We start from the raw sequence: 25,258 nt of genomic DNA, 5'->3' as shown, positions 1-25,258 counted from the left end.
GGTGGTCTGCTTGAAACATGTTGGTATTACAGACTCAGTCAGGGACATGTTGAAAATGTCAATGAAGACACTTGCCAGTTGGTCAGCACATGCTCGGAGTACGCGTCCTGGTAATCCGTCTGGCCCTACAGCCTTGTGAATGTCTTACTCACATCAGCTATGGAGAGCGTGATCACATAGTCATCCGGAACAGCTGATGCTCTCATGCTAAAGGTCATGATGACTCACATATTCCATCACAAAATATCATTGACCACACAAGTTATTTCCACATATAACATTACATTTAGTTCAAAACTGATTTCCTCACTTTTTCTCAATTCTTTGGTCAATGAAAACAAGCACACAAACAAGCAAACCTGAAAGCTACTTTGTAAAAAGAAAAAAGGAGAACATTTTCACAAGGAACAATGTGAAGTTGCATACATGTGGACTCAGGTTACTGCCATTTTAATGTGCCTACTGCAAAAACAACTGAGACACACGTTGGCCGGTCTGAGCATGATTACAGGCTAGGGTAATGACAGCCCTGATCTGCAGAAAGTCAGGTTGGTGAGTTACAGTCACAGTACCGAAACCTCCCATTTTCTTTCTCAAGGCTGCCTCAGACAAGAGCTCTCTGTCCCAATTGCATAATGAGCTAAACCTGAAAGTCCTCATTTGTGACTGTGGCCTATTCTTTAGCCTACACTGTTCACAGGTGAGACACACACTCACTCGATCTGCCAAGAATACTTATTTATGAGCTAATATGTCCTATGCAGGCACACCTTCCTGACAGTGACAGTGTTATTGAAAGTACATTTCAACCAAAACTCAATGTTACATGTTACAATTAAGTTATTAAAAAATTATACAAACTCCTCTTGACTTTAATTTTCAAGATAATTGCTCAAAAACATTCTACATTCAGAAGATGATTTCATGCCTTACTACACACTGTTGTTTGACAAGCAAAACACTTGTGACCCAAGAAACCTAAAACACTGACAACAAAAAGCTTGAGATCCTAGATGTGTTGAAATCTTATAAGACATAAAAGGGATCCAGGGATATTTTTGTACACGTACATTTTATTGAGTTTTCTTTTAAATTCAAGTACAGTGTTACACAATTGTACCATTGTTTTAACACCCAACCAGACCAACAGTAAAAAAAAAAAAAAAAAAGCCATTGTTGACTCAAGGAAAATGAACTTGATAGCCTGGTCACTACCAAGCACCTCCTGCACCTTGTAGTGTTTGTTCACCCGCGCATTCATATTCTCCTTCCAATTGTACTCAACAGTAGACTACCTTATTTAGACAGGTTAGCTCATTTTATATGAATGTGTTTACAAGAGGATCAAATCCAGTTCAAATGTAAATGTGTGGTTTCAAATCCAGTCCATTATGGTTCGGATAAAATATGGATGCTTTAATTAACCCACCCCTGTGCTCAGGGTGTCGGTTTCCCACCCTGAGCACACAACCTGCCACCGCAGGGTTTCTTTGTCTCTGTGTTGTTTAAGCCGGTCTTTACATTCTTTCTTTCTTTCTTTCTTTCTGAGGTATACCTGTGAAGAAACAGGGAGACTGGTGGGGCAGGAGAGGAGAACACTATTGCATACACACACACACACACACACACACACACACACACACACACACACACACACACACACACACACACACACACACACACACACACACACACACACACAAACACACACACACACACACCAACTGCAGCAAGACAGAAATCCTCTCACCAGTAAAGAGTCAACACATAGGATTTAAAAAATGAACCGTTGGTCTGCCTTTATGTTCTGTCATTCCAAATCCCAGGAACAAATAGGAGAGAGAGAGAGGGGGGAGAGCGGGGAGATAGAGAGAGAGAGAGAGAGAGAGAGGGAGAGAGGGAGCGTGGAGGGAGAGAGAGAGAGAGAGAGAGAGCGAGAGAACAGTGAAATACAGAGACTGGGGTTGGCTAGCTAGACACAGGAAGTCAAGTTCAATTTGAAAATAAACCAGACTGTAACAAAAGCAAATGGCAGTAGCAACAGAATAATAAATAAAACAAACATCAGAGGTGTGTCTATACAAAGAGAAAATGATTAATGAATATAGGCAGTTCAGTAGTTAAAGAATAATACGCCTTTTTGTAAACAACCTGAGAAAGTTTATGACATTTGAAATATTCAAATTAAGATTGAGCAAGAAACCCCAAATAGATGACAGAATGTCGAGCCTAAAAATGTTCATTACAGTTCACATTTACATCAAGTAAATCATATTTACAAAGGGAGCAGTTTATTGATGTGCCATTTTTCATTTGAGCTGGTCTATCCCTTTAATAAAAATGCTCAGATACAGTAAAAAACAGTTCAGGTAAAGTTGTTAATTTCATCTTCAAGAATTAGACCAACTAGACAAAAACGCGACAATGTCATTCATCCTCAGTGAATCAAGTTTCTTATTTAGATCTCTTTGACAACTAATGAGCCATATGACAATATAAAATGCAGTGGTTAGACCAATTTTGACCGATGTATCTATTTGGTTACTGTGTTCAAGTTCTGTTGTCTGTGTATCTGTCTTTATGTGTCTGTCTTTCTGTTTGAATAGACCAATGCTGTATAGAATTGCATGGTTTAACAGAGTAGGTCAAACCACAAGAGTAAACCCCTTCCACGGCCAAGTGGCATTAACATTACCAGGCCTACAAGAGTAACTGCCCTGTACTGTTCATGCCACGCAAAACCCCCCATCGACATTAAAGTGCGGGAGAAAACTCAACAGATAAAGAACTCAACCCATAGTACTGTGTGTTCTAATTTAACCTGTGTGTGCTGTCAAACAACTCATTGTTTGACAGCAAACTACTCATTATCACATCATCAGCTCAATGTATTCATCTGAGGTTTCAAAAACATAAATACTACTGACTAAAAACAAGGACGTAAATTCTCACAAAGCTAAGAAGCAGGTAAAAAGGGGTTGTGTTACAGTTAACATAAAATGGCACTTGTTAATTCATGGTCCTAAAAACATACTTTTTGTATTTTTTTGGTTTATACTACAAAAGCCAAAATAATACAAACAATATTCAAATTTCAACGATAGATCCATTTGAAAAGTGGAATACAGCAAATAACGAAACTCAGTAGTACAACCCTGACTCACACACATTTTCCCTCCAAAACCAAAGAATGTCTTTGCCCACAAAAATATTTATACCTTTTTTTTCTCCCCCTAACATTTGCTGCGTGTTGGATCTTGTCGTTGGTGTTTTGACATGAACCTCTTACAAGCAGATCTTGCAGAGGTAAACAAAAAAATACAAATAAAAAGAGCTATCCTTGGGATCAAGCAGAGACCCGGCTGTGGTAACGTCAGATTTACGAACCTGTGTCCATCAGGTGTTTGAAAGTTGAAGACGATATTTGCCCATTCGCCTTGATGTTGTGATCAGTGAGGAGTGACCAAGTGACTAAGCCCTACAATCCTCTACATTCCCTGTGGGACTCCAATGTATTGCACCACTAAATCCTCCTCCAGTTTCTCAAAGCTGAAAGGATAACTCGTGACGGACAGGGCATCACCATCGCTCAAGTCTATGTGTTTCATTTCTTAAGGAATATGTGGAGAAATTGATGTAAGTGATGACATTCCTCTGTTTTGCGAAGGAGGAAGAGTCAGCATCCCAGGGAGTGTTAGAAGCTGTTTACCTTAGCCAGTGGCCTGGATGGAGAGGAGGGAAGGTGTGTGAAGGAAAATAAGTCCATACAGACAGATAGATGTTAGATGGGATAGATGTGTCCAATCCAAGCACAAGGACCCAGAGTCCCAGACACACCACCATTTTCAAAGGAGATGACCAGCTCCTCTGATGTGTGAGAGTTAGGGAGGGATGTTGTGACCCCTGTGGTTATGTGGGCTTTGTGATGAAAAGTTTGTATGGCTGGACCGACCTGGGGGAGGTTTCCACCTGATTGGTCTTCCCGACTGCAGAGATGGAGGTCCTGTGTAGCTCAGATGGTAGAGCATGGCGTTTGCAACGCCAGGCTTGTGGGTTCGATTTCCACGGGGGCCAGTATGAAAATGTATGCACTCACTAACGGCAAGTCGCTCTGGATAAGAGCGTCTGCTAAATGACTCAAATGTAAATGGGTCTTGAGGGGAATAATTGGCTGATTATTTGGGCTGATGGCTCCTGTGGGGAAGAAGAAAGGGGTCACATGACTTATAGTTTCCCACTAAGAACACTGTAATAACAAATAACTTCTGAAGTTAAATTACTTTTTTTCATCATCCCTCATCTGAACGTTTTTCACCTTTTAGGTGAACATTGGCAATAGTTAGACTATACAGTATCTACTGGCTTTTGTTCTATTTCAACTCCCAAAATGCTAATAGCACAAATGAGGACCTTACTTCATTCAGACAAAAGACGGACACACAGATTTACTGTAGTTATGCCAGACTCGGACTTGGTGCCAGGCTTGGTACTCACTCCCTACGTATAAAGTCAACATTCTTATCTGAAAAGGCAGAGGCCTTTCAGGTCAGACTTGTGTGATAGGGAGTGGCACCATAGAATGGTAGCTATAACCTCAAACGCAATGCAATAAGAATGTCATCAACAAGGATATGTTTGTCCCAGGCTCTGGAGACAGCCTTGATAATTGCTGTTACAAAAGAGGATAATGCTAGCTTGCGTCGCCTGACAAGGGAACGCAAACAGCTTGAGGATAATATGGAATTATCAAATAGCGGCTTACCAGCTTTCCTCGGGGCACTCTTCTAGTATGGTGACTCGATCCTGAAACAGAACGTAAAGAAAATGGTGGCGATTAGTGGAATGATGACCTCACCTTGAAGGGATTTGAGGAAACAAGACGCCTCACTGTTGTGGGGATGATAACTTTGCTTTGACATCCTGAATGATTTGATTTTAGGTCATATACCCACATGACAGCAACACATATAAAGCAGGCAGCTATCATTTCAAAGGAATTGTGTCTCCTCATTTCTTTGATGGAATGCCCATAGGTATCTCTATACACTTGTACTCTGTATATGGGTTGAAAATGGCAGATTTGGACACTGATAAGCGCCTAAATTGGAACGCAGTGGCTGTACAGTAACATGCTATACACACAGTGGACAGTTTATTAGGTACACCCATCTAGTACCGGGTCGGAACCCCCTTTGCCTCCAGAACAGCCTGAATTCTTTGGGGCATGGAAACGTTGCTCAATTGGTATCAAGGGCCCTGTGTAGCTCAGTTGGTAGAGCATGGCGCTTGCAACGCCAGGGTTGTGGGTTCGATTCCCACGGGGGCCAGTATGAAAATGTATGCACTCACTAACTGTAAGTCGCTCTGGATAAGAGCGTCTGCTAAATGACTAAAATGTAAAATAAATGTAAGGGACCTAACGTGGGCCAGGAAAACATTCCCCACACCACCGCCACCAGCCTGTACCGTTGACACCAGGCAGGATGGGGCCATGGACTCATGCTGCTTACGCCAAATCCTGACTCTGCCATCAGCATGACGCAACAGGAACCGGGATTTATCGGACCAGGCAATGTTTTTCCACTCCTCAATTGTCCAATGTTGGTGATCACGTGCCCACTGGAACCGTTTTTAGCTGATAGGAGTGGAACCCGTAGTGGTCGTCTGCTGCAATAGCCTATCTGTGACAAGGATCGACGAGTTGTGCATTCCAAGATGCCGTTCTACACACTACTGTTGTACTGCACCGTTATTTTTGTTTGTGGCCCTCCTGTTAGCTTGCATGATTCAATGAGCTGTTTTCGCCCACAGGACTGCCGCTGACTGGATGGTTTTTGTTTGTCGCACCATTCTCGGTAAACCCTAGACACTATCGTGCGTGAAAAGCCCAGCAGGGCGGCCGTTTCTGAGATACTGGATCCGGTCCGCCTGGCACTGACGATCATACCACGCTCAAAGTCGCTTAGGTCACTCGTTTTGCCCATGCTAACGTTCTATCGAACAGTAAATGAATGCCTCGATGCCTGTCTGCCTGCTTTATATAGCAAGCCACGGCCACGTGACTCACTGTCTGTAGAAGCAAACCATTTTTGTGAACTGGGTGGTGTACCTAATAAACTGTGTACATGACATCAGAGCTCAAGGTTGCTTCACTGCGCAGTATTGGTTTTGACTGACAGAGGTTCTGAACTTGAGCACCACGAGCGACAAAATGTTTCCCCCATCCCTCCTGCTAATTGGGCAACTTTTTCAAATGTTTTATTGTCTGAGTGAGGGAAATGTTCTAAATAAAGAGGACTCTATGTATTTTGAAAGATGAGATGTTGAGGATTATAATAAATACCGCTTTGATGTCATACAAGCAATCCAAACACCTGTGAGTCCAAATGTGCACTTACATTTTACATTTACATTTTAGTCATTTAGCAGACGCTCTTATCCAGAGCGACTTACAGTTAGTGAGTGCATCCATTCTTTTTTTCATTTTTTTTTCATACTTCACATTTCCAAATCATAAAACTCATGTAATAGACACTGAGTGTACCAAACATTAGGAACACCTTCCTGATATTGAGTTGCAACCCCCCTTTAGCCCTCAGAACAGCCTCAATTCGTCAGGGCATGGACTCTACAAGGTGTCAAATCGTTCTACAGGGATGCTGACCCATGTTGACTTCAATGCTTTCCACAGTTTTGTCAAGTTGGCTGGATGTCCTTTGGGTGGTGGACCACTCTTAATACAGATGGGAAACTGTTGAGCGTGAAAAACCCAGCAGCGTTGCAGTTCTTGACACAAACCGGTGTGCCTGGCACCTACTACCATACCCCGTTCAAAGGCACTTAAATATTTTGTCTTGCCCATTCACCCGGCCCGCCACAAGGAGTCGCTAGAGCACGATGAGCCAAGTAAAGCCCCCCCGGCCAAACCCTCCTCTAACCCGGACGACGCTGGACCAATTGTACGCTGCCCTATGGGACTCCTGGTCACGGATGGTTGTGACACAGCCTGGGATCGAATCCAGGTCTGTAGTGACGCCTCAGGCACTGCGATTCAGTGCCTTAGACCGCTGCCCGCTCGGGAGGCCTTTCTTAATGTTTTCTATACTCAATGTACATCGTCAACGTTCATGATCACAATGCTTAATGTACAGTTACAAGATGACATGGCGTCATACCCTGGGTTGTTCTGAACAGAATGGGCCTATGTTTGTCGTATTTTGAAGAAATTTGGCGGGGAACACGCATCTGAATGCACTCGTGGCTCTATTCTATGCCTACCAAAATTACGAACTGCTTCTCTGAATTTTCTTGTGAAAGCCTAACACTGTAAAATTGTATTTTGTAACTTAGCTAGCCATGTTGGCAATTGAACACGCTTTGAAATGATGCCCACCTTTCACATCTCCTCCTGTTGCTCCCCTCTGGCGCTCTGATTCGCCGGTTACTGAGCCACCGGTCTGAGCCATCTCGGCAACACCGGAATGGAAACCCAACGCACCCTAATCACCTCCAGCGCACCTGCACCTCATCATCACCGCCCTGGACTGTTCTGGATGATGTTGTGTGTGATCGTTTACTCTATCTTTGTTATTTCTCTTTCTCATTGTTAAGTAAACCTTGACCTTGTTTATTCCTGCGTCTGCGTCCTGCCTCTTCGTATACTCAGTACTCGTCACACCACCTGACCAGATTGTGATTTATAATGGACTGTTTTTGGAATGTGTAAACAACAACAGTAATTGTGTGATGGCGGGGATGCAGGGCTGTGTTCCAAACAAAACAACTACAAGTCTGTTTACTCTTGTTCCTCAACAGCACAGCTAGGAGTAATCAAAATAGCACCTTATACTGCCTTACCAAGCAAAAGAGCAGTAACTGCACATTTGGTCAAAAATGAGTTATTGACATTTGTTATACATTAAATACATGCTTTATCACGTGGACAAATATCATATTCTGCCTCCGTTGTGTTATGGAGAAAATGGGGGTCATGTTTACAGTAACTGCCATCACTCACATCAGTTACTGTCTTTTACCTTGTTTCACTGAGCTTTGGGCTGCAGTGTCAATGGTTGACCTTGATATTATGTATTGTTCTTTGCTGATACAAGTATCAAACTATATGACACTGACAGCCACAAAATAAATACAAATAATTATATTAACACAAGTTTGTGTAAAATAAAAATCGTAATGGAAACATATTCCAGTGGGTGTACCAAGCAAGAAGGGAGTAATTGCAGTCAAAGGTCATGTCAGGGTACAATATTAATAAAAAATTACCTCATAGTAAGACAACAGATAACCACATCTCCAATGATCTGCCAACAATTAATTTGGCTGGACAATAAAACAACTTTGAAGTCATTCTTCTCAGTTTCACTCTATGAGCAGTTACTGCTCTTTTGATTGGTAGGGCAATATCGTTGAAGACTCTTCTTTGAGTCATAAAAGTGCATTGAAATTACTTAGGAACTGTGCACACTTTGGAGAGGTGTGTGGCCACTTGGAGACACCAGTTAGACCTTTCACTCAAACAATTTTCATTTTTTGTCTTGTGTTGCACCTACACCAAATTTTTCCCACTAATATTCTTATCATGTTACTGAATGTATCCAGAGTATTTTTGGATTTCGTTAACAACAAATGTGGCGAAAAGTACAGTTAATGTAAAACGCACATAAAATCAACAGTGTAATGTTTGGATTCAATCTTGTGTCAGATTAACTGTCTTGTCCTCACCTTTAGTTGAATAATTTTCCCACTCTCCAAACTATTTCATTTTAATTGCTACCATGGTTATGCTTTTCATATTCCTTCTGTAAGAAACATTTCTATTTCACTCTATCCATATAGGCCAATTCCCACGAGTGTGAAGGGTTAATGAACAGACCCTAATGCCCTGACGAACACGAGCAGTGTTGGTAGATACTGTAACCTTTTTAATGCTGGGATCTCATCTCAGAAAGCATCTGAACATTTAACCTTGTTTTGAGCCATTGATAAGAACAGTAGACAACACAGGAAGAGGATGACTCAATAACTACAATATCAACTACGAGTACTTGGCAGTTTTCACTTTGATCCTGCAGGTGTGCCCGTGTACAAGTACTATGGCTGAATTACGGCATGTCTTCACAAAATATGAATATGTCCGTGAGGAATGGCCCTCAGGAGAAACCGTATGGAAGAAACTGTCCTCGCTTACCTGCCACTATGACATAAAGAGGGAACCAAGTGGAAGAGGGGAATGTAGAGTATGAATGTTAGAAAGAGTGACAGACAGCAAAAGACAGATGAGGCGAGAAGAAGAGGGAGATGGACTGAAAGAGAGAGAGAGAGAGACCTGTGCAGACACGACGGTGACATTCCAACCATACTCTCAACTCAGCCTATCCCCAGTGACTACCCTGGGAAGGAGGAATTTCCCATTGACGACGATGAAGAGGAGCATAGCTTCCCCTTACCTAATCATTGTTCCACTGACTCCATCTATGTCCACCTCTCTAGTCCATCAGAAATGAGGAGAGGGGCTTAAGTTCAGCTGGAAGGGTCCGTTCCACTGCTCGAGGGCACCAGGCCCCGACAGCTTGTTATCTTAAAGGGGATTCAGAGAGGAGCGAAAAGAGGCGGACCCCACTGTTGAGATGGAATCTTCCGCTCCTGAGTGTGAGGCTAGAGAGTGTTGGAATGTGGGCCGACTGTTTTCAAAATACTGAAACCCACAGCGTTGATCCAGGCTGACAAGGCCGGGCAGAATGAATAGAGAGAGCCAGGATAAACACACACACATCTTTGGAAGTGGTTTATCTGTGACCTATAACACGTATCTACTGTATACATGTTGTCATGGTATTGCTCTAGCCAATATCAACAGAATCATATCTTAGTTGCTTAAATCAGTCTTGGATACTTTGAAAAAGTGTCCAGTAACGTATATGAGAACATAGTTAAGCAAATTGAAAAACCTGAGACAGACATCTATATCCTCTACCGGTAGAAAAAACTCTGCTCACTATAAAGACAGTGACCTTTACCAGAAACCTACACTATTGGCACCTGTAATCGCTAATCCTCATCTTACATAGGGGCCTACTGTGCACCCACTTGCCAGTCACAAATCACACTAATCAGGAAACAGTATCTGTGTTTGGGTCTTTGCACCCGCCAGTTCCTCTCCCAATTAAACAAGTGTGCAGCTGTGTGTGAACCCAGTTGTGCACACAAGGTGGTCTAAACCTAACCAACCAGGTATCTGCTTTCAACAACATACTGCATTCCCCTTGTTCACTGGCTGTCAACATGGCAAACTTTTTTATCTCTTGCTTTTTTATCTTTTGCTTTGTGTCAGCTTGTTAGTTCTCCGGTAGGAAGTCTGCACTTTTGGTGAAACAGAGCAAGAGGATAAAAATGCTTGCTATGCTGGTTGGTTATCTGGAGGCTTATCTTCCTGTCTGGATGAAGGCGGTTGGGCTCACATTTGCATCAGAAATCCATGTAGCTTTATTTCCCTTTCCTTGTTTTTAACCTTTACATACACCTCTATTCTTTATTTTCTACTGCCACAAACACAAGCTGATGTACTTAATGCTACTAATGAAACAACAACTATTTCAAGGAATGTATTTGCAGGCACGCTCTGGAAATCTGCAAGGTAAATGTGAAAAATTAAGTGAGCAATATAATAGTTCAACTTCACTTATATACAGTGGGGGAAAAAAGTATTTAGTCAGCCACCAATTGAGCAAGTTCTCCCACTTAAAAGATGAGAGAGGCCTGTAATTTTCATCATAGGTACTTGTCAACTATGACAGACAAATTGAGATTTTTTTTCTCCAGAAAATCACATTGTAGGATTTTTAATGAATTTATTTGCAAATTATGGTGGAAAATAAGTATTTGGTCACCTACAAACAAGCAAGATTTCTGGCTCTCACAGACCTGTAACTTCTTCTTAAAGAGGCTCCTCTGTCCTCCACTCGTTACCTGTATTAATGGCACCTGTTTGAACTTGTTATCAGTATAAAAGACACCTGTTCACAACTTCAAACAGTCACACTCCAAACTCCACTATGGCCAAGACCAAAGAGCTGTCAAAGGACACCAGAAACAAAATTGTAGACCTGCACCAGGCTGGGAAGACTGAATCTGCAATAGGTAAGCAGCTTGGTTTGAAGAAATCAACTGTGGGAGCAATTATTAGGAAATGGAAAACATACAAGACCACTGATAATCTCCCTCGATCTGGGGCTCCACGCAAGATCTCACCCCGTGGGGTCAAAATGATCACAAGAACGGTGAGCAAAAATCCCAGAACCACACAGGGGGACCTAGTGAATGACCTGCAGAGAGCTGGGACCAAAGTAACAAAGCCTACCATCAGTAACACACTACGCCGCCAGGGACTCAAATCCTGCAGTGCCAGACGTGTCCCCCTGCTTAAGCCAGTACATGTCCAGGCCCGTCTGAAGATTGCTAGAGTGCTTGGAGGACAAAGAATGCTGAGTTGCATCCAAAGAACACTATACCTACTGTGAAGCATGGGGGTGGAAACATCATGCTTTGGGGCTGTTTTTCTGCAAAGGGACCAGGACGACTGATCCGTGTAAAGGAAAGAATGAATGGGGCCATGTATCGTGAGATTTTGAGTGAAAACCTCCTTCCATCAGCAAGGGCATTGAAGATGAAACGTGGCTGGGTCTTTCAACATGACAATGATCCCAAACACACCGCCCGGGCAACGAAGGAGTGGCTTCGTAAGAAGCATTTCAAGGTCCTGGAGTGGCCTAGCCAGTCTCCAGATCTCAACCCCATAGAAAATCTTTGGAGGGAGATAAAAGTCTGTGTTGCCCAGCGATAGCCCCAAAACATCACTGCTCTAGAGGAGATCTGCATGGAGGAATGGGCCAAAATACCAGCAACAGTGTGTGAAAACCTTGTGAAGACTTACAGAAAACGTTTGACCTGTGTCATTGCCAACAAAGGGTATATAACAAAGTATTGAGTAACTTTTGTTATTGACCAAATACTTATTTTCCACCATAATTTGCAAATAAATTCATAAAAAATCCTACAATGTGATTTTCTGGATTTTTTTCCCTCATTTTGTCTGTCATAGTTGACGTGTACCTATGATGAAAATTACAGGCCTCTCTCATCTTTTTAAGTGGGAGAACTTGCACAATTGGTGGCTGACTAAATACTTTTTTCCCCCACTGTTTTTCCTGTTTTTCCACTGACAACCTTACAAAAATTGCCTGCCATTGATCCAAACCTGACATTTTTTGTCAATGGAGACAAACATTTTCCTGTCTAAGACATCCAGGAGTGCGAACGCCGTCAAGGAACAATATCCTCAAACATCCATTTCAAGGTTGGCAGATGATGACAATGAGGAGCAGGGAGACAAACTCTGAGCCTTGGAGCGGTGGTGGTAGACCATGCTCTCCAGGTAAGCTTGACCTCCAGTGACCTCTGTCACGTCAGGTTACTTTTTTGTCTGCTCTGTAGTGCTGAGCGATTAACTGAAATGTTGGTTATTTTTCGGTTTTTAAACAACTAATTGACCAATATCGGTTCAATTATTTAAATTCCATCTCCTTCTATTTTTTTCTGTGAGCTCAATGCGCACATTGTGTAGTTTCTCAAGAGATCAATCAGATCAAGCCGAACTGTGCGATGTAGTAAGGAATTGTAGTTTCCAACAGGACAAAATTCTACATAGTTTAGGGCAGCAAACGTGGTAATTAACTACAATGGCCATAATCCATTGCGACGTATCTGTACCTGAAAATACATGATCTAAGTGATTGATAGTTTGTATTCAGCAGTCATAAAAGTATGCCTTATTTACTTTGAAGATCTACTAAAATAGGGATTTTGTCAGACAGCATAGGCAGTAGCTCTATAGAGATGAGATGATGACTTGGAATGAAATAATAAAGTCATCAAAAAAACAAATGTAATATACACAACAACTGAAATATTTTATTAAAGTAAAGTAATGTGATGGTTAATAAGTGATAAGCAGTAATGGGCAGTCACTACCATCATGGGACTTTTATTAATTGTTTTATTCTGTGTTGTTACAGCATTCAACTCACATAATGCATAGTGCATTTAATGTTTAAAAACATAATCGAAAACAGTGATTATTTTTTAATAATTGAACCGAAACCGAACAAAAAGCACGAATCGCTCAGCACTACTGCTCTGCCTGACAACACTCTTATTAGGGGGGAATGAAAACATGAACGTGTACTACAACAAGCTGGAGTTCCAATGAGAAAAAGGGTTTTGATGCAAAATCATGAGCAAGGAAACCTGTGGTATATTTCTCCCTTTCTGGTTTGTTCAGAACTTCCATGACTCAAAAGGGGTGTTTTTTATTGATTTCGATTGCCAAATGCTGGAATGTACGAGGCATGTCAGCCAGTGTCTGCTTTAACTAAACTGTGTTCTTTGCTCTATGTCCAATACAATCAGTACATTTATCTGTGTTGATGCACATGAAAAGCTACAAAGAGTTTGCTGAAACAGGGCTTTGGAAGTGCAGAGAGTTTGGATGCTATGAATTGAGTAAAGACACTGTACTTGGTAACAACCGGGCGTACAAGTTCTAGGATGCCAAAGAATGAGAGAAATGAAGCGAGGACTGGAGATTCACAGGAAGGGCATTTAGAGACGATGACATATCGTGTATCATTACACACACCCGCTGTGTCTGCAAAGGGAACCATACCGGCTTCCATAGAATTGCATAAGTGGATCAAAAGTAAAACCAAGAAAACTCACGGTGTTTTTTTCTTTCTCATGTATCTGACTACTACGATGATGAGCACTAGGGCGATAAGCACGCCGATGACGATCCCAGCGATCTGCCCACCTGTCAGACCATCATCCGGTGTTCCCTCCTCTGCGGAAGCACAAGAACAATCAATAATTTATCATCAGAACATCTCAAAGTACTGCAACAGCTTCATATGAGATTGACGTGGACAGTTTTTATAAGTAGAAGATCCCTACAACAGTTAGGGTGAGAAGACATCCTATGAACCATGGTGCCAAATGGTAGAATACTCGTATAGCCTCCACAAGCAAACCTTTGACGAACAGCTTGTGGGCAACGGCAGTGCTCAGCCCGGTGACGGTGTTGCTGGCTTCACAGGTGTAAATTCCATTGTCCTTGTACACAGCGGCTTCAATTATGTACTCGGCTGTCGTCACACCGGTCAGCGTCCCATTGAATTTCCAGATGTAGGTGGCAGCAGGGAGAGAGACTGCGGCACACTTCAGCGTGACAGGTTCTTTCACCTTTACGACACTTTCCCCCTTCACGGACACAGTCTCAGGACCAACTGTGACATGGAAAGGAGAATTTTAGCTTTTCCTTTCTTTAAGCTTTATACCTGTAATTCACCTGGATTTGGCCATTCTGACCTAAATAATACTACACAGTAGCATACAGGCAGTTTATCATGGATTTGGGTAAAATACAAAGCTTTTCTTTTTGGATACTGTAACATTATGAACAAAGTAAACAGTAGAATATAACGTTAACTTGTTCAACCTTGATGGGTCAGGGTTGCGATTGGTGCTAATGGTCAGTGAAGAGGTCAGGAGGCCTATACTCACAGTTGACCACTATCTTGAGGCTGGCAGAGTCTGTGTTCACAGCATTCGTCAGCTTGCATTGGTACTCCCCACTGTCTTCCTTCTGCACTGGCTTTATCGTGACCGAGCTCTTGTCTGCCGAGACCATGACCCTGTTGCTAGGAGACAGTGCCACACCATTCTTCAGCCACACTCGGGTGTCGGCAGTGCCGGCGGTTGCCTGGCAGCTCAGGTTGGCCGTGCTGTTACCTGCGACAAGCGTTCCATTGGGGCCTGTGATCTTAGTGCCGGATATGGCCTCTACAAACACAGAGGACAAATGGAGTTAGGGTTTACACAGATCCAGATGATAACACTCTGAAAGGCAGCTTGTTTCACTTACAACTACCAGATTTCAGAGTACTATAACCACAAAATATTTAGAACATAAACACCATATGAAGCTTAATTAACTATTCATTCGATTTCAGTTGGATGGATTGGACGATGCCTACTAAATTAGAAGACATTGTACTTTCATTATACCTTAATGACATTACATCTAACCACTGGTCACACACTGGTTGAATCAACGTTGTTTCCACGTAATTTCAATGAAATTACGTTGAACCAACGTGGAATAGACGTTGAATTGACGTCTGTGCCCAGTGGATAGCTACAGTGGGGAAAAAAAGTATTTAGTCAGCCACCAATTGTGCAAGTTCTCCCACATAAAAAGATGAGAGAGGCCTGTAATTTTCATCATAGGTACACGTCAACTATGACAGACAAATTGAGGAGAAAAAATCCAGAAAATCACATTGTAGGATTTTTAATGAATTTATTTGCAAATTATGGTGGAAAATAAGTATTTGGTCACCTACAAACAAGCAAGATTTCTGGCTCTCACAGACCTGTAACTTCTTCTTTAAGAGGCTCCTCTGTCCTCCACTCGTTACCTGTATTAATGGCACCTGTTTGAACTTGTTATCAGTATAAAAGACACCTGTCCACAACCTCAAACAGTCACACTCCAAACTCCACTATGGCCAAGACCAAAGAGCTGTCAAAGGACACCAGAAACAAAATTGTAGACCTGCACCAGGCTGGGAAGACTGAATCTGCAATAGGTAAGCAGCTTGGTTTGAAGAAATCAACTGTGGGAGCAATTATTAGGAAATGGAAGACATACAAGACCACTGATAATCTCCCTCGATCTGGGGCTCCACGCAAGATCTCACCCTGTGGGGTCAAAATGATCACAAGAACGGTGAGCAAAAATCCCAGAACCACATGGGGGGACCTAGTGAATGACCTGCAGAGAGCTGGGACCAAAGTAACAAAGCCTACCATCAGTAACACACTACGCCGCCAGGGACTCAAATCCTGCAGTGCCAGACGTGTCCCCCTGCTTAAGCCAGTACATGTCCAGGCCCGTCTGAAGTTTACTAGAGTGCATTTGGATGATCCAGAAGAGGATTGGGAGAATGTCATATGGTCAGATGAAACCAAAATAGAACTTTTGGGTAAAAACTCAACTCGTCGTGTTTGGAGGACAAAGAATGCTGAGTTGCATCCAAAGAACACCATACCTACTGTGAAGCATGGGGGTGGAAACATCATGCTTTGGGGCTGTTTTTCTGCAAAGGGACCAGGACGACTGATCCGTGTAAAGGAAAGAATGAATGGGGCCATGTATCGTGAGATTTTGAGTGAAAACCTCCTTCCATCAGCAAGGGCATTGAAGATGAAACGTGGCTGGGTCTTTCAGCATGACAATGATCAAAAAAAAAAAAAATCTCATTTTGTCTGTCATAGTTGACGTGTACCTATGATGAAAATTACAGGCCTCTCTCATCTTTTTAAGTGGGAGAACTTGCACAATTGGTGGCTGACTAAATACTTTTTTCCCCCACTGTACTACATCACTGTCCAGCTTATATCAGGCCATGTTTCCGTAAAATGTGACATCAAATAAAAAGTTATTATTTTACAATGAGTCTTTGAATGCGCCGATGTACCAAAAACTTGTCAACCAAGCAAAACCAAATTACCTACATTAATAGAAAATGCAATTAACATGCTCACTGTCATGCTAGACCACTTTTAAGCGGGACTAAGGCCAAGCTTGCCTTTTTGTTTTGGACAACATGTGAAACCACTGTCTTGTTAATCTTGATATCTCCTTTCCAGACTAATGAGTGTTGGAAAACGAATGCCAAGATAATATATTTTAAACACAAAGTGAATGGCCCTCAATGGCGACTCACAACTGCCTAACCAATACTTTGGCCAATTATTGTCGTGTCAGGCTTGATGGCAAACATTTTCGGGGGCATATTCCTATTTCCTCAGCTTTAGTCAGTCATTAAAAGTAAAATGTGTAACTCTATGATTCATGATGGAATAATTGGACTTAAATTCAATACTGTTTACCAAGTACAGGGGAACATTCATAGAATAACTGAAAGGACTGCTAAATGGGCAACAATCACCACCCCATCCCCCAGCTCTCTTCTATAAAACAACACCCGACTCAAGGACTCCTGGCATTTTGAAAGACCATCCCCCAACTAAGCAGGTTTTAGTCACTCACAAAATGGTAGACTGTCTGTCTCCCGTTGTAAACAGTTTCAGTACACACAAGGGCCATGCACTCTTTGTACTGTATGGCATGCAGCACATATTTCACAAGCTTTAAAAACCTATGAGTGAACATACAAAGTTGCCATGATACGAGGTCACTGGGCTTGAAACTTGTACTGCATGCTTCAAAATCATATGAAATCCATTCAGTGTTCGGTGTTATGCCTTCGGGGCGCCAAGCCAGGAAACAGGTTTCAATCTGTCTGTTCATGGTATCACCTTAATAAGGATGATGCAATCTCTTTGAGACAGGGCTGTAGGTCTAACGGCAAATTCTTTATCTTACAGATAAAGAAACTGTGTTAAAACTGTTCTGTAGCTCAGCTGGTAGAGCACGGCGCTTGTAACGCCAAGATAGTGGGTTCGATCCCCGGGACCACCCATACACACAAAAAAAAATGTATGCACGCATGACTGTAAGTCGCTTTGGATAAAAGCGTCTGCTAAATGGCATATTATTATTATTATTATATTATATTATAAAAGTGTTTAATTGGCTGTAACAAACCTTTTCCAGGCAATATTCACCATTACATGTAGAAAGGGTAATAACTTGCAATTAGTACAACAGTTCAACAAGAACACGTCAGTCTATACGTCCCAAAAAATGTAATGAGTGTAACATCTAAAAAACATGTTACTTCAAGAACCTCTGTAGAATCCTGTAGCTTAATTGAATGCAACAACCAGTTTCACTATTTTGCATTCCATTAGAGCACTATTTGCCTCTAGGTCTCTCTACCAGTATACTGTACATGACTCCCTTTTGTATTCACTAAAGCACCCTTCCTATCCATGTATAAAACCTTGATTTCTCATTGGCTCTTGTGGTTCCTCTCCTACTCACCTACTACAGTGAACTTGGATGTGGTGGATTCCAGGTATCGCAAGGTTTTGGCGTTGCTGGCCATGCAGGAGTAGTTTCCACTCTGTGCCTCGACAACGTTGGCCAGTACCAGCTTGGGGCCAATCACATTGAGCGGGACTCCATTGTGGATCCACTGAAGCACAGCCGCAGGGCTAGACTGGGCTGAGCAGGTCAATGTAATGTTGGAACCCTGCTTTTGGACCTCAGCGGTGGGGGTGACTGTCATGGCGATGTTTTCTGGCCCATCTGCAAATATTTTGGAAAAGAGTTAGGTTCAGCTGTTTTTAATGTAGGCCTAAGGCTGCAAACCAAAATGTAGCAGTTCATTGAAATCTTAACGAAAACAAGCCTCGAGAGGTCTATCCCTTCCCAGGTGTTCTATTCAGAGGGGCTATGACGAAATGTGGATCTTATCTGAACTGCATTTTCCTGTTGCCTGCATTGTACCAGCCTGAGCTGGATGGCTGCAGCCGCTCACTGTTACAATATAGAAAATGGCTGGCATGACTTATTCTAAAGCCAGCACACAAAATAATTGATCTACTGCTCAATATCATATCTAAGTGTTGATCAAACTGAAGCTAGGAATGTTGGTGTGATTTCAGCATAACCATCAGACCACAGGCATGGCATAAACAGAAGAGGAGTTTGGGTGTAGAAACCCCTACAGGGAGTGTCCCATGTCACACAAAGCCTCCTAAGACTCTAAACTAAACTCTACCTGAACCTTTCAGATAGCCTGGCAGAGACGTGAGTGGAATCAATGGATAAGAATATTAGCCTGGTCCCAGATCTGTTTGTACTGTCTTTCTAACAATGACCATAGGAGTAGGCGAGACATCACAAACAGATGTCAGACCAGGCTATAAGAACATATGTACTTACAGGTGACAGTGAGGTTGAAGGGGGCACTGTTGTCGCTCTCTAGTTTGTTGAAGGCCGTGCAGTAGATGGGTCCGACCAGATCCTTCCTGAACACTCCAGCCACGGTCAGCACTGTGGAGTTTGCACTCAAGGTCACATGCTTCCCGTCGGCGACCAGCGGGGCGGTGCCGTTGAGCCACTTGTACATGAGGAAGGAGCCTTTGGCCGAACAGGTCAAGACCACAGTGCTGTTGAACTCGACCGCTTCGTTCAGGTTGGACGTGATGGTCACGACGGAGACCGGTTCTGAAGAGGGGAGGGCGGAGGTAGAGGAGGGTGAATGGGTGGATGAGGTGAAAGCATTAAACTCCTGAATAGTAAACAACAGGTTGTCAGCAAAGACTTTCTGAATATGTTGTGAACCGGACAAGTGCTCATTCAATGGCTGTGATGTTATAGACTAAACTGCAGTTTAACAGACCAAAAATACACAGGGGTCATTCTAATCTGACCTGATAAAATGGTATATGACCTTTTAGTGGTTTTACACTTTGCCATAACCTGAAAGACATTTTTCCCTAGTTACCTAGTTCTGACTCATCCTTCAAGCTTTGAATATGTGGCGCAGCACGTGAACGGGGGCGGATGACGGACGTTACTACTTTACAGGAGAGGCATTTCAAAGTAAAAAACAAACATTTTTGCATCAAAATGCTTATTTTTACATTGTTATGCCTTATTGAAACATGTGAAGTTTCATGTGCCATAATAACAAACCAGTGTGCGAAGTGTAACTACTAATAAAAATGTTAAATCACAAGCACAGAAAAAGATAGGAACCTTCCTACTAGCCATGATTGGTTGAAATAATGGAGGAGCTGGACATGCAAACGGATGAGTTCTGATTGGTCTGCCATGTCACAGGCTGCAACAAAACCAACGCGTGTCCAACTATGGAGCAAAACAGATGGGGCTGGCTTAGATTGTTGACAACATGTAAACTATATTTAGTTTACAAATGTTTATTGAAAACATAATTACATTTGCACAATGAACACTTGGTGTCTCTCATATACATTGTTTCAGTTGTTGGTTAGCTAGGTAGCACATTTTTTCCATATTAGGATTGACATGAAATCAGTAAAGAAAAACTCTAAACAACACATGGTATCAAGAACAAGATAAAACTATCTGAAATGAGCCACCTACGATTCCCCACATGGCAGCTTCTTGTCATTGTTGCTAGCTATCTGACCGTTCAGAATCACAACTTCATTTTTGTGACGTTGTCAGCCAACCGTCTGTAGACGGACACCTGTCCCTATGTGAATCCTTAATGCTGCAATATGTAACTTTTTGGGCGACCTGACCAAATTCACATAGAAATGTGAGTTATAGATTTGTCATCCTCATTGAAAGCAAGTCTATGAAGCAGTAGATCTGTTCTATGTGCGCTATTTCTATCTTCCCGTTAAGTTTAGTTTTTGCATCTTTTATATTCAGTTTTGTACACCAGCTTCAAACAGCTGAAAATGAAATATTTTTGGTTATGGAAAACATATTTTGCAGCAATTTAGATAGTACAATGATTCTCTACGTTATACATGCTTGTTTTGTCACATAAACTGAAATTAGGCAAACTATTAGAATTTGAGCAACCAGGAAATAGTGCAGCTTTAAAGAGATTGGTGGGGCTAAGGCTTAAGAGGGTGTGAACAATGCTGAATGGGCGTAAACAAAGAACAGCTCTCTAACAACTGTGAAAAACTTTGAAAGGCTTTACCTCAAAACTGGGTATACAAGATTATCAACTTTTAAAGCAGCATAGCTTTCCCATAGATTTCTCCAACTGTAGTTTATGGTACAGTGAGGGAAAAAAGTATTTGATCCCCTGCTGATTTTGTACGTTTGCCCACTGACAAAGAAATGATCAGTCTATAATTTTAATGGTAGGTTTATTTGAACAGTGAGAGACAGAATAACAACAAAAAAATCCAGAAAAACGCATGTCAAAAATGTTATAAATTGATGTGCATTTTAATGAGTTTAGAGGGAAATAAGTATTTGACCCCCTCTCAATAAGAAAGATTTCTGGTTGAGAGATTGTAGAAAGATTTTCTTTCTACAATCTTGTCCCTGACATCCTTGGAGAGCTCTGTGGTCTTGGCCATGGTGGAGAGTTTGGAATCTGATTGATTGATTGCTTCTGTGGACAGGTGTCTTTTATACAGTTAACGAGCTGAGATTAGGAGCACACTCTTAAAGGGAGTGCTCCTAATCTCAGCTTGTTACCTGTATAAAAGACACCTGTCCACAGAAGCAATCAATCAATTAGATTCCAAACTCTCCACCATGGCCAAGACCAAAGAGCTCTCCAAGGATGTCAGGGACAAGATTGTAGACCTACACAAGGCTGGAATGGGCTACAAGACCATCGCCAAGCAGCTTGGTGAGAAGGTGACAACAGTTGGTGTGATTATTCGCAAATGGAAGAAACACAAAATAACTGTCAATCTCCCTCGGCCTGGGGCTCCATGCAAGATCTCACCTCGTGGAGTTGCAATGATCATGAGAACGGTGAGGAATCAGCCCAGAACTACACGGGAGGATCTTGTCAATGATCTCAAGGCAGCTGGGACCATAGTCACCAAGAAAACAATTAGTAACACACTACGCCGTGAAGGACTGAAATCCTGCAGCGCCCGCAAGGTCCCCCTGCTCAAGAAAGCACATATACAGGCCCGTCTGAAGTTTGCCAATGAACATCTGAATGATTCAGAGGAGAACTGGGTGAAAGTGTTGTGGTCAGATGAGACCAAAATGGAGCTCTTTGGCATCAACTCAACTCGCCGTGTTTGGAGGAGGAGGAATGCTGCCTATGACCCCAAGAACACCATCCCCACCGTCAAACATGGAGGTGTAAACATTATGCTTTGGGGGTGTTTTTCTGCTAAGGGGACAGGACAACTTCCCCGCATCAAAGGGACGATGGACGGGGCCGTGTACCGTCAAATCTTGGGTGAGAACCTCCTTCCCTCAGCCAGGGCATTGAAAATGGGTCGTGGATGGGTATTCCAGCATGACAATGACCCAAAACACATGGCCAAGGCAACAAAGGAGTGGCTCAAGAAGAAGCACATTAAGGTCCTGGAGTGGCCTAGCCAGTCTCCAGACCTTAATCCCATAGAAAATCTGTGGAGGGAGCTGAAGGTTCGAGTTGCCAAACGTCAGCCTCGAAACCTTAATGACTTGGAGAAGATCTGCAAAGAGGAGTGGGACAAAATCCCGCCTGAGATGTGTGCAAACCTGGTGGCCAACTACAAGAAACATCTGACCTCTGTGATTGCCAACAAGGGTTTTGCCACCAAGTACTAAGTCATGTTTTGCAGAGGGGTCAAATACTTATTTCCCTCATTAAAATGCAAATCAATTTATAACATTTTTGACATCCGTTTTTCTGGATTTTTTTGTTGTTATTCGGTCTCTCACTGTTCAAATAAACCTACCATTAACATTATAGACTGATCATGTCTTTGTCAGTGGGCAAACGTACAAAATCAGCAGGGGATCAAATACTTTTTTCCCTCACTGTATACCATTACGAAGCTCTGTATTTTTAAGCAATGTAAAAAGAAAGCAAATTACTTAAAGCGGCAATCAATAACAAAGCATTCCCCCAGCCCCGTTTTGGTAAAAAGCTGAGGGATGGGGCTGGAGAAATGTAACCACTCTCAAATTCATAGACAGAGCTATGGATGCAAGGGCTATAATTTTAACAATGTTTTGTGCGTATATAGTGTTTGACATTTACTTTGTTTACAAACATTGTAGTACAACAAGCTTATATTTTCGATTCTGATGGGGAACAACAGTTAAACTAAGTTGTATTCTTCAAGAATCAATGGTACATATCATTAATATATGAGTCCAAAAAATGTACTGATTGCCCATTTAATTTGACATAGCCCACAAAGAGAAATTGCGTCACATAGTATATGTGTCTAGCTGAGATATGGCAAAACTCATTTGTGATCCTGGCATGGATAAGCATCAATCCAGGAAATGCCTTGTGACACCACGCACCCACGCACCCACGCACCCACGCACCCACGCACCCACGCACTGCTAAAGATAGGCCTAGCTCTGTAGCAGTTAGCCTAGCGGTTAAGAGTGTTGGGCCAATAACTGAAAGGTTGCTGATTCGAATCCCCGAGCTCACTAGGGTGAAAAATCTGTTGATGTGCCCTTGAGCAAAGCACTTAACTCGAATTGCTCCTGTAAGTCGCTCTGGATAAGAGCGTTTGCTAAATGACTAAAATGTAAATTATAAACTGGGCGGTTCGAGCCCTGAGTGCTGATTGGCTGACAGCCATGGTATGTCAGACCCTATACAATGGGTATGACAAAACATTTATTTTTACTACTCTAATCACATTGGTAACCAGTTAATAATAGTAATAAGGCACCTCGGGGGTTTGTTGTATATGGCCAATATCCCACGGCTAAGGGCTGTGTCCAGGCATTCTGCATTGAGTCGTGCATAAGAACAGTCCTTAGCCGTGGTATATTGGCCATATAGCACACCCCCTCTGGCCTTATTGCTTAAATGTAGCATGCTGGTGACATCACTCTATCCCATATTGCTAGCTGGAGCGTGGTAGTAGGTTAGAAGGTTCCTTTTCCAAGCTATAGGGCCACGCCCTAAAGATGGATATAAGACCCTGAGCCTATAATCTTTGTTAGGCAATTATACATCAAAAGGTATTTGTGCAGAGGGGCATACCTATCATCCAGGTAGGGCCTACTTGGGAATTAATAGAATAGACGAAAACAGTTGGTTGTAAATAACAATAAAGTTGATTTTGGCAAACATATGCCAAAATGTGTAGGGTACTTCGGGTCATTTACGCATTCAATTAACGTTTTACGCATACGTGCAATCAACGACTTTCTGTACTCACCTAGAACTCTGAGCGACGTTGTACCTGTGCGCTGTACTGCAGCACTAGTGACCAAAGTCACTGCATAGTCCCCGCTATCTTTTGCAGTCAATGGTCCCAGCTTCAATACGCCAGTGGATGAATTCAGTGAGACTCTTCCTGCGTAACCAACGCCAAATGTTTCTCCTTTGGGCGCATAAGTGACAACAGGTACAAGTCCGTTGAAATTCCAAGATACTGTGATAAAGTCGCCCACATCTGTGGGGATGATAATGGTTTCGAACGTGATGTTCTTTCCCTGTACTCCCTCCAAGGGGCCCGGTGGCAGTGCGCTCTGCCCCTTGCAGCAACCTGAGAGAAACCGGTTTGAATGCAGGTGTTCACTTCAATATACAAGTGTGTGATAGACATCAAGACAGAAGCAAGCTATATGCAATGGACTAGCGAACAGCTATAAATAATGTTTGTTATGGTAGCCTATTATTGGCCTGAAAAAGGCATTCTACTAGTACAACGTCAATGCACCTCCAGATGCAGCTACAAAAACAAACCCAGCCAACACATCTCAAACTATTTTGTATTCACTATTAAATGTAGACCTAACAATAATGAATATATTCATTAATCTTACCAACAGCTGACAGCAAAATGACAAGCGACCTCAAATTAAACAAATCCATTCCAGATATCTGGAACCCTTCTTGCGACAGAGAATAATGCGGGCTACCTGTCGCTTTAACGAACTGAATGAGTACACTCACTCCCTTAAGGGTACACACCCAGTAAAGGTGTCAACATCAGAAAACCCGCCTTTTTGAATGGATTTATACCCATTGACATACCACACTCTATTTTGACATACTACCAACTATTAGTACCACTGAGAATGAACAAATTGACTAAAGGATCGTGTCTAGTTATTTCAAATAGCCAAACAATGTATGACAAGTCATCATATCCGCTCATAGAGGCTACTATTGCTGTACGTTTAGCAATTCAACCATTAAGAAACTCTAAATACAATGTATTGCTCGAAAAGTAGGAATTACTATAGCTTTCCAATTTCTAAGACAAATTTATAGGAAAAAAAATGCATGCATTATTTCAAAAGATATTCACCCCAAACCCTAAAAAACTTTGTAGGCTAGTCTACTGTAATTGTTTTAGGTAAAGGTTGATTTGCCATCTGCCTTGACAGGGCTGACACCCAGTAGAATACGCTAGACAAGGTTTCAGCTTGATAGTTCAGTTGTACAGTGGGCAACATGTTTGGGTCTTTGATAGTCGCTTTAGGCAGACGGGTTGCCTCCCACATTAACCATGTTTCTAGGTCTGGAATTTCCGAGAC

At 42.3% G+C, this 25,258-nt stretch overlaps 1 protein-coding gene across 1 annotated transcript; it reads right to left on the bottom strand.

Moving 5' to 3' along the window:
* Nucleotides 1–1,060: 1,060 nt before the first annotated feature.
* On the bottom strand, nt 1,061–24,663 carry LOC311132374 (cell adhesion molecule CEACAM20-like). Its single transcript, XM_084165630.1, has 9 exons — nt 24,542–24,663; nt 23,932–24,261; nt 18,992–19,276; nt 18,086–18,352; nt 14,635–14,913; nt 14,103–14,357; nt 13,795–13,915; nt 4,763–4,803; nt 1,061–4,194 (listed from the first exon to the last, which is right to left on the bottom strand). The coding sequence occupies exons 1-8, from the start codon at nt 24,588–24,590 to the stop codon at nt 4,785–4,787; spliced, it is 1,605 nt and encodes a 534-aa protein (XP_084021756.1). The 5' UTR covers nt 24,591–24,663; the 3' UTR covers nt 1,061–4,194; nt 4,763–4,784.
* Between the last annotated feature and the right edge of the window lie 595 nt (nt 24,664–25,258).

Source organism: Coregonus lavaretus (assembly GCF_964263955.1).
Source record: "Coregonus lavaretus genome assembly, chromosome: 7".
In the NCBI taxonomy this organism is placed as follows: domain Eukaryota; kingdom Metazoa; phylum Chordata; class Actinopteri; order Salmoniformes; family Salmonidae; genus Coregonus; species Coregonus lavaretus.
Note: the sequence above shows the minus strand (reverse complement) of the source record. Positions and strands in the feature narration are given on the sequence as shown.

What these genes read in the sequence shown, in the direction of transcription:
- LOC311132374 (XM_084165630.1), bottom strand. Translation starts at nt 24,590, where the DNA reads ATGGATTTGTTTAATTTGAGGTCGCTTGTCATTTTGCTGTCAGCTGTT. An exon ending in CCTCAAGATAGTGGTCAACT is followed by an intron (nt 14,358 to 14,634) that starts GTGAGTATAGGC and finishes TCCATGTCACAG; the next exon opens with TTGGTCCTGAGACTGTGTCC. An exon ending in CCACAAGCTGTTCGTCAAAG is followed by an intron (nt 13,916 to 14,102) that starts GTTTGCTTGTGG and finishes GTGCTTCCGCAG; the next exon opens with AGGAGGGAACACCGGATGAT.